Below are 18,345 nucleotides of genomic sequence, written 5' to 3'. Positions count from 1 at the left end.
CGCGACGAACGATGCATGCCTATCATCACTGGGAATTGCAGACCCTTTCGAAAAATGTCTGCCTGTTACACATTTACTGTTATGCAATCATCACTTTGTCAGTCATCAATCAAGTCGTTCTTCAAGGGAGGCCATTGGGCGGACGACGGGAATAGAGTGCATTCGAGCTGTGGATGGGGTTGACACGTGATGACGTGGAACTGTAGTGACAGGTCTTTGGCAAGGAACTTCAAGTGACCTCAATGATGCGAGTGCTTTAGTTGCTCGGCCCAGATTAATGCAAACCTTCGATGTTTGTTTTGCTTAAACTAGTTAACTACTTAAGTACGTGGAGGTAGTAAGAGTCTTCAAAAACACCGATTTTGTAGACATTGATCTTTCTAACACCCGCGCAACGTCTACAGAGAGAGAGAGAGAGAGTGTGTGAGTATGTCACAGTAAGGATGGTTCTACAACACACTTGTACCAGACAAATGCGCGTTCTTTTAACACACAACAAAACGATTGCTTGAGGCTGCCCAAATCACCTTCATTTTGTTATCGAGTGGTTCAGGACTTTACAAACTAAAAGACAAATACTTATTAATAACAATTCGCCTTCACACAGTGTTCTAAAGGCGACGAAAATCTGAACGATATCTGCAATGTTGACATCGTGGGCACTCTCATGATCAATCTCAGCACACGCAAATCTTAGAGTCAAAGTATGAAGAATATGTACTAATTATGCAATAAGATTCCAGTTCTAATGTTCCGGTTGAATTATCCGTTTTATGACCGCTCGAGCAATCATTGTGTTTGTTATCCAAAGTTCATCGTCCCACAATCTTAGGCTTGTCGCCCTCCACATCTCCAGCCAACTAGAATCCTAATAACACAGTACACTTACCGTAGAAACGGTTGATCCTTCCCCGAGAATAATTTGGTCTCTCCTCGTAACTGACGACACTGTCCGTGTCGGTGAGGTGGTTTCCGGGGTCACAGCAGAGGTGCTCCAGGGTGACGTCACAGGCTTAACGATTATATTAGCCCAAGTGCTGCTGGGAGCTGGACCAAAGGCAAGGAATGGTCCGGGGAGGCGATTCTTCCTCATTCAGAAAAGTCTCTAGTTCATTCAGTCAATGCTCGTCTAGGTGAGGTTAATTCACAAGGGGTCAGTACCGCGCCGAATCCAGCGTCGATGGACACTACCCTGCTCTACTATGTAATCTACCATGCTCTACTATATAATCTCCACTAAGGAGATTTACATGTTGTGACTCAGGCACGCCTTCTTCCTTCGGTATCCCGGGACTGAGGACATTTTCTACCTCGTCCCCGCCAAAAATCTACTGCTGACAGGATTCAATAGTGGGTAGATGGCGGATATAGAAAATTAGAGCATTCCGGTGTTTTTGCTGTACAATAACTAAAACTCCTGTGGCCATATGTTGCTGTTGTTCATAACTGGACGACTGACCGACAGTTGTGATTTGTCTATCAAGAGTCACGTCTACTGAATCGACGAATACAAGACTTCGGACGGACGAACGGACCGACGGATGGTTGGCGGTTAGGTGATTTTGGTGTCCCTCATCTTGACATAGTTGGGTGGGCTCATAAAAGATGGTTGATTTTTTTTGTTCTCGAGCAGATGAACAGGACATTTCCAATTGTCTGGCTGGAGGTCGCTCATTTTAACAGCATTTGCATCGCAGTGCAGTCTGTAGCTACAGGTTGGTGTAATTTTAGGCCAATGAAGTAACTTGGGTAAAACTAGAATACAAAAGTGTGTGGGTTGAAAGGAAGTTTTGGATTAATAAAATAAAATTTTATTGTAAATCGTTTCACGGTATTCTTTAGGTAACAATTTAATGATGAAGAAAAAAAAAAAGGAAAAAACAAACAAACAAAACAATGTGTCAATGTTCTTCAATACGATTGTTTTTACCGCGAAGTGCAACCTGTTTAAAATAATTGTTTTCAGAAAGTGACTGAACGAATGTTACATCTACATGTTGACTACACTGAATACAGTTCTACACACTGAGTAAGGCAAAAAGCAGCAACGGAAACCAGTACAGGTGAAAGCGGTAAGAAAAAACCAATTACCAGAAAAATGTTGCTGACATTTTTAAAATAAAACGTTCAGAATACAGAAAGTTGGTGGGGAAGATGGAAGTACAAATTTATTATCTCTGCATGAAAGCCAAAGCTGCCAACTGTTAGCGTTCCTCGCATACCTGACCCTGACTAAACAACTGTCCAGGTACGAGTTCATCATCGCTTCAATACGACAGCAAGATGGAGTCTGTCATATGCCAGGAGGTCTGTGCTGAAAGATTGGTGGTGAGCAAAGTCAGTCTATTGCCATACCTACCTGTTATTACTTTACACACTCATACGACAGAATGTGAGACGTGTATATTAATAGGTAAAAAAAAACAAAAGTGCAGACTACAAGCTACAAAACTACTTTGCTGTTAGTAATATCGTTGCTCCCTCGAATCCAACACCCATCAATGACCTTTCACCCCACCTCCCCTGTTGCCTTAATATTCCCTTTCCTCCATCATTCTCTCATATCTCAATAAAACACGTTTGCATTTTCGGTATGCAAGATCTGTCATGAAACTAGCACAACTAACAAATAATAAATAAATAAGCACAACATGACAGAAACAAAAATGTCGTTGCAAACTGCGGAAACCACAGACACAACTCATAGATTGACATACAAGCAGTCTAATATTACCAAGGTGACTTGAATACAAACACAAATCTCTTTCTATCGGTGACAACATGTCTACAGGTGTTGTAGACGGGTAGACGGAGGTGGAAGACAGTGGTTGTAGAGGTGTGGCAGTCTAAAGCGTAACGCACGCGCACACCGTGGTACACCGCCCTCGAGATTCAATCCAAGAGGATAGCAAGAGCGACCACAGGTAGGAAAGTGAAGACGCGCTGACCCGGATGTGACGGTGGCCACGCCCACCTTCGACGAGTATCAGTAAAGTGTGGTTGTTTGTTTGTTAGTGTGTGTGTGTTGCCAGCATATGATTGTCAGAACAAAGGCGTGGCACGCCCAAATCTAGCGACGTTTACTCGTCTAAAAGGGGCGTGGCCTGTTTTGGCTCTCATATAACAGGTGTCACTCTTGGTATCCTCTTTAATGCAGTGTCAGGCTCGAGCTCAAGCTGCCGTCGTTACAAAAGACAGCTAACAGAGCACCATGACATCTCTACTGGAAATGCTCGACATCAACACAGGCCTTGCTTTAGGCGTTGTCGTGTTGTCGTTGTTGTGGTGGTTTTCAGTCAGACGACCTGCAGGTGCACCTCCAGGACCTTGGCTGGCTGTACCACTGCTGGGTCACCTGCTGCTGATGATGAAGAAAGATCCTCGGCAGCAGTTCGCAGCATGGCGACGACAGTACGGTGACGTGTTCAGTCTGTACCTGGGCAGCCAGCTGGTGGTGGTGCTCAACGGCTACAAGGTCATCAAGGACGCGCTTGTAAAAAACGCCGACGCCTTCTCCGACAGGCCTCATAGTTATGTTAGGGAAATAATAACCGACAGCAAAGGCAAGTTTAAAAACCTTAAAGATTTCAGCTATGAAATAGTTTCAAACGAGTGGGTCATCATGCAAGTTTCACTTTAGACAGTTTGAGATTTAAGTATTGATCGATGTGGTGACAGTTTTAATCGTATAATCTCGATTTTTTAACATAAGCAAAATTCAAATTCAAATATCTCTTTAGACTTTCAAGAGAAATACAAAGATGATAAAAAATAAGTTACTATGCATATGTATAATGAATATGTAAAGCACTGTTTCTCGGTTCCAAAGACTCAAAGCGTTGTATATTTATATATGTAATACGGACGTCACACGAAGGCATGTTATCATACTTTTTATGCATACGCACACACAGTGACAAATATAATAATATTCATTAATCACGGTCCTCTTGGGAAACAAGTAAATTGTTCTAATACAATTTTAATTTTCGTAGGCGTTGTTGACACCTCTGGTGCGGTGTGGAAAGACCAAAGAAAAGTTGCTATATACATCCTACGTGAGCTAGGGATGGGCAAAAACGTGCTGGCGGTAAAGGTCCAAGAAGAAATCAAAGAGTACATCAGGGTCATATCCGAGAGCCAGGGTCAGCCGCTCGATCTGAGCCACTTCACCAAAGTTAGCATGTCCAACAACATCTGCTCCATTCTCTTTGGCAAACGCTTCGAGTATGACGACGATGTCTTTAGAAATTATCTTCATCTGGTGGATGTCGTTGTTAACGATTGGGGAGCGGGTGCCGCACTCACTGTCATGCCTTTCCTACGACACCTGCCTGGAGATTGCCTTAACTTGAAAAGAGTTGTGGACAACATGCAGGTTATGCTGTATAAGCTTATTAAACCTTTTGTAGACGAGCACTACCGCAGGTATGACGAGGGCACAGTGGACGACTTTATTGGCGCCTACATCAGAGAAATACATCATCATCGTATCAATCAGTCAGGATCACCTCACATCAACAGTAAATACCTATTCCAATTTTTTCAATTTTAAACAATTTTACATCAAATGTGAGATCATAAGTTGAATTTTTAGGAATAGATTTCTACGATTTTGAGTTTTTATTCATAAATCAATGAACTACTTTAGGTACCTACTCTTTTTTCCAATTATGGACTAGTTAGAAATACAGTGGAACCTCGGTTAGCGAACGCCTCAGATAGCGAATATTTCCGTTAACGAACAAAAATTTCGTTAAAAGTTTGTCTCGGATAGCGAACAAAATTTCGGATAACGAACAGCCACGTAAACCACACGTGACCGACCAGCATGTAATCATTCGCGCTCGAGACACAGTTACGATCAGTCGTTCCTTATCTATGCGCATCTTTCCTATTTAGTGATTTTTGTGCTTTATTTTAGTAAGATAATCCTCAATCATGGCTCCAAAGAAGATTAAGAGCAATTAATAGTAGTGAGGTAATGACAAGGAAGCTGCCCACAAATGAACTGAAAAAGGAAATGATTTCAAAGTATGAAGGTGGCATGCGTCTGTCGTAATGTGATGTCGTATTACCGCAGAGTTTTACAAAAAAGACAGAAGGAACAGACACTGGACGAGTTTTTTCCTTTAACCTCAAAGCTACAGAAAAGGGAAGTCATCCCCGATTTTAATAATCTTACGTGTGCTTATGGAGGGGGAATCAAAGCAGTAATTCCACCTCTTCCTCCCCAAACCTGCTTCCAACGACGCCGTCAAAACGGCAAGTTTTCTGATGTTTAAATGCTTCGTTAATGTTTTTATGTTTATTTAACTCCATTATATTGTATTATAACTGTTCTCATTAAAAAATACCTATATAGCCTGTAACTTTCAAATATTAGCGAGTCAACAGGGGCTGGGAACCAATTAAATCTATTTCCTTTATTTCTTATGGAAAAAATTGTTTCGGATAACGAACATTTCGGATAACGAACAGCTTTCCAGAACGGATTAAGTTCGTTAACCGAGGTTCCACTGTATCCACATTTTGCACCAAGACATCCCAGCTAACAGAAAATCGTTCACATGTCCATGTTGAAGTAGTAACGAAAATGGACATCCCAGATGAATTTGGTAATTGGAAGGCTAAGGTCGGCTTAAACGCCTACCATCAATAAGCAACACCCTACACCCTTGCAGAAGTTGAGTTTGCACTCAGAACATCAAATGTCTGTATGAGTCTTGATCGAAAGCTGATGATGAGGCGCAGTTTAAACATTCCCCGATTGCAACTTAAGTTTAACAAACTTAAAAGACACAAACGTTTCTTGAACAAAAGAGCGATGCATTTTGCTTAGATATACAAATACCTTTTTCCCAGAACCAAACAAATAAAACGTAACTTCAAAAGAAGTATTGAATAACTATTGATCTTCACTTGTTGATCACCACAAAGAACTATAAAAGTTACACATGTATTTGAATTTTGCAGATGTTAATCTCCCTAAGACAACCTTCGACATATTTGTAGGCGGCTCGGAGGCGGGCCCTACAGCTATCCTGTGGGCCCTGGTTTACTTCCTTCACCACCCTGACGTGCAGGACAAGTGCTACGAGGAGATCCACAGAGTTGTCGGCACAGAGCGAGCGCCCACCATACAGGATAGACCGCAGTTAGTTTACATGGAGGCTGTCATCATGGAGGTTCTTCGCTGCGCCACCCCTTCGCCACTAAGTTTGCCACATGCCACCCCATGTGACGTGGAGTTTGGTGGATACATGATCCCTAAGGGCACTTTAGTCATTCCCAACCTGCATTCTGTGATGAGCGATCCGGAGACCTGGGGTGACCCCGACAGATTCCGACCTGAACGTTTCATTGGAGAGGACGGCAAACAGTGGAGACCCGAAGAGTTCATTCCCTTCTCTACAGGTATGTTATATATTTTTCATACAGCATTCAAACATTTATGGACAATTTTTTCTTGAATTTTACAAGCATAAATCCGCGCGTGTCATGTTGTGTGAAAAAGTTCTTTGTAATCCCATATAAATTCTTTGTTATAAAAATCCGGCAGGCTATGTTAGGATTCGAATTATGTGAACGAAGAAAGTACCTGAACAGTGTAAAGCTTCCAAAAAGTCTCACACAGATAAAGCTCTTCAGTTGGAGTTGGTGAAATAATTGAGGTTAAAGGGCACACTGATGACGACCGTGATGGTGTTAAGCTGCGTACCCAGAACTCGCCTGCTGACAAGTGGTATACACATAAGAAAACTTTATTCTGGAAATTTTTTCATGAAATTCTTTGAAAATAAATGTGATAAAAACCATTTTTGTACAGGTCGGCGCAGTTGTATGGGTGAGGTTCTTGCCAGAATGGAATTATTTCTATATTTGTCAACAATGGTACAACACTTCCAATTCCTGCCTCCCGAAACTGGAGAGCTTCCACCATTGCAAGGTGTGCTGGCACTAACCTATTGTCCTACACCTTTCAAGGTTCGTGCACTGTCTAGGATGTGTCTTGGAAAAGAAACATTTGAAGAAAAACAGTGATGGAGCCGACTTGACCGTCCTAGATGGCACCAATATACATCGCAGTTTCCTCAGAGCTGTATACATGGCTGCAACACATTATTAACGAGGGACAGTCTCAGCTACTTTTTCTTTGCTTTTTATGTTACACATAGAGAACACAGACAGTCGACCTGGAAAGGCCGATTCAAAGTGTTTTGGCTTTAGTCAATGGTAAAACATTTGAAGGGCCCAACACCCTCCATCTCTAAGGAACACTGAAATTATTTTTAAACAATATCAATATTTACTTGTATTTGAATAAAGAATGTCAAGATATTTTTTAGAGTTTTAATATATTTTTTATACTACTCTATGTTTGTTTAACTCGGATATCACTGCAGCTATTTACCAGTTTAAATAAGGTCTCTTAACAGTGACCGATTGATAAAAGTTAAACACGATTAAGAATGTAGAGAAAGACCTTGTTATGTACAGTCAACAACAACAAAAATCAGTAATCAATTTTTTTGGATAAAAGAAGGAAGAGCTCGTAACTGACAAACAATAAGTAGAAAAATGAAAGTAAAGAATTGTTCAAGAATTTCATCAATGATCGAAAACAGTTTTGAAGACAATCAAAATGTTTCTAACAAAACTAGTAGTAGGAAATAACATTATAGAAATGATTTGGTGAGCTATTTCATGAATAGTTAGTGCCCTTGAAGGTCTGGAAGATTTATAGCTCATTTTGTATTTACTCAATAAGGAAATGATTTATTCAGTAACCCTCTAGTATCACGACTCTAGCTGTAGTCGTAGGAACATCTCATCTAAATCTTACTTTTGCATTGGATTATCTGTATGAGAACAATTGGATAATTACATGTGCGTTGACATCGCGGAAGAAGTTTGAAACCTATCGACTTCTAGCTGCTAATAATGAACGGAAGAGTGTCTATACCGGATTATCTGTCTAAAGAGAGGTTACAGATCGTAGCGAGAACTTTTTCTATGTAATTTTGTTTTGCCTAATAAAGGGAAAAAGATCTGCTCAGGCCACGTGGTTGTGTTTGGAAGAAAGAGAGCGAGAGTCACCCTTCACGGTGTCGTGACATTAGTAAAATATGGATGCTACAGATATCTTAAGCTATTTTAAAGCAGGTGGACCAAGAAGATTAGTTCTTTGAAAACTTAGAAGCTTTAGTAATGTCCTTAAAAATAAATGGTAAAGACAGTTCTTTGAGTTCATGCATGGACCCTTTAATTTAACCACTTAGCGAAGAAATGGATGGAGACATCACTGTCATGTAAGCCAAGTTTATTATTTATGGAAATAAAAATAAAAAGTCCCTTTACACACCACGGTTACATGAGAAGGAATCACAGTGTATAGTCTCTGTTACAGTCTTTTAAAACAATTGTTTACAAAATGCGGCGTTAGCGATCGAGTCACCAAGCAGAAAGCAGGCAGGACCTGTCATCTTAGGGCATAAGTTTTAGGTGTGTAAGTTTTACCCTTTTTAGTACATTCAAAATAAAAGCTAATGGCAAGGAAAAAACACACTGCAGGGAGAGGAGAGTGTGGACCTCAGGCATTGTAAGATAAGACTTTGTTTATTCCAGAAGGAAATTAGTGGCAGTGCTTATGAGGAAACAAGGGTTAACAGCACAACAACAATCGAAATGACATTGATTCCACACAGACAGTTTAAATACATTATTATCGAGTTTCATTCTCACACCGTAGTGTTCAAACAATGCACAGCTGATGCAAGAAAGGACAGTCTCATCGTCTTTGTCTCTCTTGGACGCCCAACGGAATGAACTTTCCGACGGAAGCTGCCATGACTCTCCCGATAGCGCATGCCTATCATCACGAGGAATTGAATCCAAATTGTCTGCCTGTTACTTAACTACTGTTATGAGTCATCACTTTGTCAGCCATTAATATAGACATTTTTCACACTTCGCTGCTGTCTCGTGGAAGAGAGTGGGAAAGATGGGTTGGTGGGTGGAGGCTTGCGCGTGATTCATCTCTCAGGGGAGGCTATTGAGCAGACGACAGGTATATGGTGCACTCGTGCTGTGGATGGGGTTAACAAGTGACGACGTGGAACTGTAATGACAGGTCTTTGGCAAAGAACTTTCAGGTAACCTCAGTGTGCGAGGACTTTAGTGGCTCGGCTCACATTTATGTCAACCTTTGTTTAGTTTAAGCTAGGTAACTACTTAAGTACGAAGAAGTAGTAAGAGTCCACAAAAACACTGATTTTGTAGACATTGATCTTTCTAACGCCCTCCTTGACAGAGAGTGTGTATGTGTCACGGTAAGGATGATTTTACAACACACTTGCACCAGACACTCCTCATCTCCAGCCAACTAGAATCCTAATAACACAAATACACTTCCCGTAGAAACGGTTGATCCTTCCCCGAGAATAATTTGGTTTCTCCTCGTAACTGACCACACTCGAAGACAGTACACACTGGCCGTGTCGGTGAGGTGGTTTCCGGGGTCACAGCAGAGGTACTCCACGGTGACGTCACAGTCCTTAACGGTTCTCTTAGCCCAAGTGCTGCTGGGAGCTGGACCAAAGGCAAGGAATGGTCCGGGGAGGCTATTCTTCCTCATCAAGAGAGGCGACAGTACCTCGTCCCAGCCAAAATTAACTGATTAAATGATTCAATAGTGGGTAGATGGCGGATATAGAAAAGGAGAGTATTCAATAACAATACACAATAACTAAAATTCCGTGGCCATATGTTGCTGTTGCTCATAACTGGACGACTGACCGACAGTTGTGATTTGTCTATCAAGAGTCACGTCTGCAGTAACAACGAATGCAAGATTTCGGACAGACTGTGATGTTGGTGTCCAGCATCTTGATGTACTTGGGTGGGCGGATAAAAAATGATTTTTTTTTCTTTTTTCTTCTTGAGCAGATGAACAGGACATTTCCCATTGTCCGATTTGGAGGTCGCTCATTTTAACAGAATTTGGACCGCAGTGCACTCTCTAGCTACAGGTTGATATAATTTTAGACCATTGAAGTAACTTGGGTAAAGTTAGAACAGAAAGTGTGTGGTTGAAAGGAAGTTTTGGATTAATAAAATAAAATTTTCTTGTAAATCGTTTCACATGATTCTATAGGTAACGATTTAATGATGAAGGGAAAAAAAAAAAAAAAAATCAAACAAAACAATGTGTCAATGTTCTTCAATAAGATTGTTTTTACCGCGAGGTGCAACCTGTTTAAAATATTTGTTTTCAGAAAGTGACTGAACTGAATGTTACATCTACATGTTGACTACACTGAATACAGTTCTACACACTGAGTAAGACACAAAGCAGCAACGGATACCAGTACAGGTAAAAACGGTAAAAAAAAAATTTACCAGAAAAATGTTGCTGACTTTTTTAAAAATAAAACGTCCAGGATACAGCGAGGTGGTGAGGAAGATGGAATGTACAAATTTAGAATCTCTGCATGAAAGCCAAAGCTGCCAACTGTTAGCGTTCCTCGCATACCTGACCCTGACTAAACAACTGTCCAGGTACGAGTTCGTCATCGCTTCAATACGACAGCAAGATGGAGTCTGTCATATGCGAGGAGGTCTGTGCTGAAAGATTGGTGGTGCCTACGCCTCACTGACTAGTGTTCTGACCAATTTTTTGACAAAATATTAACCTTTCTCACACTTTCACCTTCAGTTAAACTTTCCGTTTGGTTACACGCTAACCTAAAAGCGCAAAGTCTATTGCGATACCTACCTGTTATTACTTTACACACCCATACGACAGAATGTGAAACGCGTATACTAATCGTTAAAAATAAGAAAGTGCAGACTACAAGCTACAAACTACTTTGCTGTTAGTAATATCGTTGCTGCCTTGAAACCAACACCAATCAATGACCTTTCACCTTAACATTCCCTTTCCTCCTTCATTCTGTCATATCTCAAGAAAACATGTTTGCACTTTCGGTATGCAAGATATGTCATGAAACTAGCACAACTAACAAATAATAAATAATATAAATAAGCAAAATAATAAATAAATAAGCACAACATGAAAGGTGCTTAGAGTTTTACCATGAACGTAGATCCCCTGGACCGATGGCAGACGATTTTTTTCACTTAACTGCTAGAACGAGGCTCGGGACCTCAGAACTTCCGGTTAAGCCTACCATGGTTTAGCGCAGACCTGGGCAAACGCCGCCCGCGGGCCGATCCGCCCGCCTCCTGTCTCTGATATATATACAGTATTGGGTAAAACTGAGTTAACTATATAGTCCGGCCCTCTAGAACATCCAGTTTCTCATCGGCCTTTGGGAAAATAATTGCCCACCCTGGTTTAGCGAATGACTACATGCTATGTCAGCAAGTCTGCAAGAGTAACCCACAATAAAGGCCGGTTGATACTGTGTAATATTAGGACAAGGGAATGACTTGAATATGCAAAGTCACAAGTCTCGTTTGTTCAATATCAAGTGACGCACACAGTTTCTACAGTGTTATAGACTTGAGAGATGAATAGGCTAAAGACAGAAATGGCGAACATTGTAGAGGATGTTTAAAGGAAGATTTCAGTCTACTTGTTGTTCTAAGCGTAACGTGCAAGCGCGCACATCGTATTCACCGCCCCAAGATTCAATCCAAGAGGATAGCAAGAGCGACCACAAACTCGTCTAGGAAATTGAAGACGCAGTCTGAACGGGATGTGACATCAAGGTGCCACGCGCCACGACGTATACTCGTCTAACAGGGGCGTGGCCTGTTTTGGCTCTCATTGAACAGGTGTCACTCTTGGTATCCTCTTTAATGCTGTGTCAGGCTCGAGCTCAAGCTGCCGTCGTTGTAAAAGACAGCTAACAGAGCACCATGACAGCTCTACTGGAAATGCTCGACATCAACACAGGCCTTGCTTTAGGCGTTGTCGTGTTGTCGTTGTTGTGGTGGCTTTCCGTCAGACGACCTGCAGGTGCACCTCCAGGACCTTGGCTGGCTGTACCACTGCTGGGTCACCTGCTGCTGATGATGATGAAGAAAGATACTCGGCAGCAGTTCGCAGCATGGCGACGACAGTACGGCGACGTGTTCAGTCTGTACCTGGGCAGCCAGCTGGTGGTGGTGCTCAACGGCTACAAAGTCATCAAGGATGCATTAGTAAAAAATGCCGACGCCTTCTCCGACAGGCCTAATAGTTTTATATTGGATATTATAACGGACAGCAAAGGCAAGTTTAAAAACCTAAAAGATTTCAGCTCTGAAATAGTTTCAAACGAGTGGGTCATCATGCAAGTTTCATTTTAGACAGTTTGAGATTTAAGCATTGATCGATGTGGTGACAGTTTTAATCGTATAATCTCGATTTTTTAACATAAGCAAAATTCAAATTCAAATATCTCTATAGACTTTCAAGAGAAATACAAAGATGATAAAAATAAATGAGTTACTATGCTGTCTATGTATATGTATAGTGAATATGTAAAGCACTGTTTCTCGGTTCCAAAGACTCAAAGCGTTGTATATTTATATATGTAATGCGACGTTACACGAAGGCACGTGATTATACTTTTTATGCATACGCACACACCCACAGTGACAAATATAATAATATTCATAAATCACGGTCCTCTTGGGAAACAAGGAAATTGTTGTAAGACAATTTTTTTTCTTTTTAGGAGTTTTGGACACCTCTGGTGCGGTGTGGAAAGACCAAAGAAAGTTGCTATAGACATCCTACGTGAGCTAGGGATGGGCAAAAACGTGCTGGCGGTAAAGTCCAAGAAGAGATCAAAGAGTACATCAGGGTCATATCCGAGAGCCAGGGTCAGCCACTTGATCTGAGCCACTTGACCCAAGTTAGCGTGTCCAACAACATCTGCTCCATTCTCTTTGGCAAACGCTTCGAGTATGACGACGATGTCTTTAGAAATTATCTGCGGCTGATGGATGTTGTTGTTAACGACTGGGGAGCTGGTGTCACACTCACTGTCATGCCTTTCATACGACACCTGCCTGGAGATTGCCTTAACTTGAAACGGGTTGTGGACAACATGCAGGTTATGCTGTATAAGCTTATTAAACCTTTTGTAGACGAGCACTACCGTAGGTATGACGAGGGCACAGTGGACGACTTTATTGGCGCCTACATCAGAGAAATACATCATCATCGCAACAGTCAGTCAGGATCACCTCACATCAACGGTAAATACCTGTTCCGATGTGTTCAATTTTAGTAAATTTAGGATTATACGGTATATTTTTACGGATAAATTTCTAAGATTTAAATTTTTGATTCATAAATCAAGGAATTATTTCTAGGTCCCTGTTTTTTCCAATCATTGAATAGTTAGTTAGTTATGCCGTTTTCATACTCGACTTTTAAACCATGACATTCCAGCTGACAAAAAATCGTTCACATGTCTATGTTGAAGTAGTAACAATATGGATATCCCAGGTGCATTCGGTATTTGGAAGGCCAAGGTCGGCTCAGACGCCTACCATCAATGAGCAGGAAGGGTGGGTAAATTTGGTCAGGAAAACCGACGAATAGAGTGGGTCTCAGACACCTAGAATGTGCGCTGAACCATCTATTCATCTTAGTCAACGCCCTAATTCCCTGCAGAAGTTGAGTTGGCACTCACAAGATGAATTGTCTGAATGAGCCTTGAGCTAAAGCTGATGATGAGGCGTAGCGTTAACATTCCCTTATTCAACTTAAATATGAAAAGCTGAAAAATGCTATTTAATTAAGAGACTAATGCTTATTTGTTTATATGTCTAATATTCGCCCCCACCCCGAAACCACACAAATGAAATGTATTTTCAAAAGTAGTATAAAAGAACTATTGATCTTTACTAATTAATTACAAAAAAACAACAACTATAAAAGTAACACATGTATTTGCATTTTGCAGATATTAACGTCCTTAAGGTAGTCCTCGACGTATTTATAGCTGGTACGGAGACGACCTCTACAGCTATCCTCTGGACTCTGGTTTACTTCCTTCACCACCCTGACGTGCAGGACAAGTGCTACGAGGAGATCCACAGAGTTGTCGGCACAGAGCGAGCGCCCACCATACAGGATAGATCGCAGTTAGTTTACATGGAGGCTGTCATCATGGAGGTTCTTCGTTATGCCAACGTTTTTCCACTAAGTTTCCCACATGCCACCCCATGTGACGTGGAGTTTGGCGGATACACGATCCCTAAGGGTACTTTAGTCATCCCCAACCTGGATTCTGTAATGAGAGATCCGGAGACCTGGGGTGACCCCGACAGATTCCGACCTGAACGTTTCATTGGAGAGGACGGGAAACTGTGGAGACCCGAAGAGTTAATTCCCTTCTCTACAGGTATGTTATAAATTTTATCATATTGCATTCAAACATTTATGGACAAGTTTTTTTTCGACTTTTTGTGTCGTCCTATTGGAGACAAGTATAAATCAGCGCGTATCATGTTGTGTGACAAAGTTCTATGTAACCCCACATGAATTCCTTGTTACAAAAATCTGACAATGGATGGTTTAATTCGAATTATGTGAATGAAGAAAGTACCTGTACCTGTAAAGCTTTCAAAACGTGTCACACAGATAAAAGTTATAGCTCTTAATTTAGAACTAATCAATTAATTGAGGTTAAAGGGCAAACTGATGACGGCGGGATAGTGTTAAGCTGCGACCTCAGAACTCGCCTGCTGACAATTGGTATACACATGAGAAATCTTTAGTCTGGAATTTTTTTAATGAAATTCTCGACTTGAAATTACATTTGATAAAAATAATTTTTGTACAGGTCGGCGCCGTTGCATGGGTGAGGTTCTTGCCAGAATGGAATTATTTCTATATTTGTCAACAATGATACAACACTTCCAATTCCTGCCTCCCGAAACTAGAGAGCTTCCACCATTGCAAGGTTTGTTTGGATTCAGCTATATTCCTGTACCTTTCAAGGTTCGAGCTGTGCCTAGGATGTGTCTTGGAAAAGAAACATTTGAAGAAAAACAGTGATGGAGCCGACTTGACCGTCTCAGAGGGCACCAAAACACATATCTCAGCTTCCTATTTATTTACACTCAAAGTTTTTACATGGCTGCAACACATCTATTAAAGAGGGACACAGTCTCACCTGTTTTTCAATGACTTTCATGTTACACGTAGAGAAAATGGACTGCCGACCTAGAAAGCTCGACCTAATGTGTTTTGGCTTTAGTCAAAAAATTGTAGGGCCCAACACGCTCCGTGTCTAGCGCACACTAAGAATATTTTTAAACAATTAGTGGGGCCACTTTTGGTTCGATTTTATTCTACTAATTACTAATTTGACAAAATAGCTTGTACTTCATATGAAGTATTTGTAAGCAGATGCGTGCTCATTTTTTGTCACTTTAATTCTTTAACTCTTCCTTATATAAATCACGCTTAGTTAGACGTTTAATAATACAAATATTCTTTTAATACTACTCTATATTTGATTGACTCGGATATCAATGCAGCTATTTACCAGTTTAAAAAAGGTCTCTTAAAGGTGGCCAACTGATAAAAAAAAATTAAGAATGATTAAGAATGTAAAAAAAAAAATGATTAAGAATGTAGAGACAGACCTTATAATGTACATTTACCAACAACAAAAATCAGTAACCAGAGTTTGTGGATAAAAGAAAGAAGAGCTTGTATAAATCTGACAAACGACAAGCAGAAGAATTAAAGTAAAGAATTGTTCATGAATTTCAACAATAATTGAAAATCGTTTTGAAGACAATCAAAATGTTTCTTACAAATAAAGTAGTAGGAAATAACATTTATGAAAATGATTTGGTGAGATATTTTGTGAATAGTTAGTGACATTGAAAGTCTAGAAGATTTATTGCTCTATTTGGTATAACTCAGTGAGGACATGATCATTAACTAGGATTTAAACATCCTCTAGCATCACAACTCTAGCTGTAGTCGCAGCTGATGATATTCTAAATCCTAGTTTCGCGTTGGATTATCTGTGTGAGGAAGTATTGGATAATTACATGTGCGTTGACATTGTGCAAGATGGAAGCGTATCGACTTCTAACTGCTCTTAATGAACGGAAGATTATCTATACCGGATTATCTGTTTGAAGAAAGGTTACAGATCGTAGTGAGAACTTTTTCTATGTAATTTTTTTTTTGTTTAGTAAGAGAAGGCGGTCTGCTAGCAAGTCATTTTTAGTATTGGTGTGAAAGAACGCGTATTTGTGTGGCCCTGCGGGTGTGTTTGGAAGAAAGAAATCGAGAGTCACACTTCACGGTGTCGTGACATTTAGTAAAATATGGATGCCACAGATATCTTAAGTATAGTAAAGGAGGTGGACCAAAAAAGTTCGTTCTTTGAAAACTTAGAAACATTATTTATTAACTTAAAAAAATAAAGTCGGTTCACGCGCCGACGAGATGATGATGGTTCTGGTGGACGCTCGACACGATGACGGACAGCAGCTCGAACAAAGGATGTGAAGACACGGTGACACGAAGGAGGAGCAAAAACAACAACAGGAGGAAGAGTGAAGAGAAACGAGAAAAAACTAAAAAGCCTGTAGATAAAACAATTCATACAATCAACAGGCGTGTCCTGAAACTGCTCAATTTCTAAAACAATATTTTCACATAGACATATATATCTAACCATCGGACTAGTCACAAGATTCGCTCGAATTCTAATATTGTTCTTACACAAATCCATACAACGGGAAACGAGTACGCGCTACAAGCATGGCGACCCGGCAATCACGAACGTTAACCTAACAAGGTACAAGTCCTGCATGCAAACATCTGAATATGGCTTTGAACATAAAAGGATTCTCTCACTTGCACTTCCACCGCCACCCAAAGGCCCTTACAGACTGGAATGGTGTGGAACCCGAAAGAATGGATCTCTACTTACCCAAAGGGTTTGTGGCAGATCGGTCGACACAAATGAAAAACTCTGACGTCAGGGCCACGGTCTAGCACCGTCTGTTACTTGATGACGACTGCCCATGACGTCAAAGAAGGAAAAAAGAAAATTGACGCGTCAAGGAAGCTGTGCGCGCGCTAAGATGGAAGACGAAGAAAAGAAGAAAAGTGTGTGGGGTGGGGTGGGGGAGGGCGCAAAAGCGTGAAGAAAAACACCCAACGATGGACCAGCTGAGTATTGGAGGCATACAAGGATGACAGCACAATCGCTGACACGCGACACATGGAACCGTTAATTTAACTACTCAGCAAATAAAGGGATGTAGACAAACCTGACTATAAAGAAATTTCATTTGGAAACATCTTCAGTAAGATATATGGTCACATCATAAATAAAAAAAACAAACAATGACCGAAATGTTTGTGAAAGTTATTCTTAGGTATAGAGATGTATAAAAGTGTTTTGTAGGCGACTGTGTAGAATTGTATCCTATATTTAAGATAACATACAACTTGTATTAGTACATCTGTGAATAGTATATGAAGCCATGTCTGTATAATGGATCGATGACAAAACCAATTAAACTGCTTGTTCTTCTTTTTTTGGAAATAAACTTGACTGTCGCTGAGATTTGCTGTTTGCTGAATATCATTTCACTGTCATGTAAGCCAGGCTTATTATTTATGGAAATCCTAAGTCCCTTTACACCTTAACATACCACGGGTACACGAGGAGGAATCACTGAGAATGGTGTCTGTTACAGTCTTTTAAAACAATTGTTTACAATACTGTGTGTGCGAGTCACCAAGCAGCAAGCAGGCAGGACCTGTCACCTTAGGGCATACAGGCTCCCTGGAGAGAGGGGGAGATGGAAGGGTGAGGCTGTCGTCAGGCTTTTCTGTTTTACCACCTAGGACCGGTCACCTGGCGGTCTTCGGAGAAATCTGGTGGAGTGGGGGAAGGGGAGTACTCTTTGAACTAGGAATACTCAATGGCCCCTTACAGTTTTATATTTTAAGATATAGGATTTAAGAAAATACCTAGACCTCAGGAAAAAATCTTTTACTCTTTTTAGTACATTCAAAATAAAAGCGTTTTAATTTTTTAAACTTATTTTTTGAAGGAAAATGTAGGCAGAATAAAAGGATTGCTGTAGTTGGTCTTTGCTGCTGTCTGTGAGGCAGTGAGGTAGATTAAGGCAAGATGAAGTAACTCAGAGGTGTGCCAGTCATGCAATGAACACAAGACCAGCCATTTTATACGGATACAAGATTAAGGATTATTTATCTGTCACGACACAGCTAGCGTCTCTCTTTCACACCCTCTCGATGCACACCAGGTGAGTCGGACAATTGCGCATTCTTTCTCTCAATAAAACAAAATGATTTGCCTGTACGAATCTGCC

General features: G+C 40.7%; 3 protein-coding genes across 3 annotated transcripts; all 3 read left to right on the top strand.

The window, feature by feature from the left end:
• Positions 1 to 3,187: 3,187 nt before the first annotated feature.
• On the top strand, positions 3,188 to 8,062 carry LOC112567145 (cytochrome P450 2J6-like). The gene is made up of 4 exons (XM_025243707.1): positions 3,188 to 3,563; positions 3,996 to 4,523; positions 5,977 to 6,417; positions 6,830 to 8,062. The coding sequence occupies exons 1-4, from the start codon at positions 3,212 to 3,214 to the stop codon at positions 7,042 to 7,044; spliced, it is 1,536 nt and encodes a 511-aa protein (XP_025099492.1). The 5' UTR covers positions 3,188 to 3,211; the 3' UTR covers positions 7,045 to 8,062.
• Positions 8,063 to 11,792: 3,730 nt separating this feature from the next.
• On the top strand, positions 11,793 to 12,819 carry LOC112567161 (cytochrome P450 18a1-like). Its single transcript, XM_025243732.1, has 2 exons — positions 11,793 to 12,241; positions 12,690 to 12,819. The coding sequence occupies exons 1-2, from the start codon at positions 11,887 to 11,889 to the stop codon at positions 12,740 to 12,742; spliced, it is 408 nt and encodes a 135-aa protein (XP_025099517.1). The 5' UTR covers positions 11,793 to 11,886; the 3' UTR covers positions 12,743 to 12,819.
• A 114-nt stretch (positions 12,820 to 12,933) lies between these two features.
• Positions 12,934 to 16,505, top strand: LOC112567155 (cytochrome P450 2U1-like). Its single transcript, XM_025243726.1, has 3 exons — positions 12,934 to 13,215; positions 13,929 to 14,369; positions 14,811 to 16,505. Exons 1-3 carry the CDS (start codon positions 12,957 to 12,959, stop codon positions 15,023 to 15,025), a joined length of 915 nt encoding a protein of 304 aa, XP_025099511.1. The 5' UTR covers positions 12,934 to 12,956; the 3' UTR covers positions 15,026 to 16,505.
• Positions 16,506 to 18,345: the final 1,840 nt, after the last annotated feature.

Source organism: Pomacea canaliculata, linkage group LG6 (genome assembly GCF_003073045.1).
Source record: "Pomacea canaliculata isolate SZHN2017 linkage group LG6, ASM307304v1, whole genome shotgun sequence".
Taxonomy (NCBI): Eukaryota; Metazoa; Mollusca; class Gastropoda; order Architaenioglossa; family Ampullariidae; genus Pomacea; species Pomacea canaliculata.
Note: the sequence above shows the minus strand (reverse complement) of the source record. Positions and strands in the feature narration are given on the sequence as shown.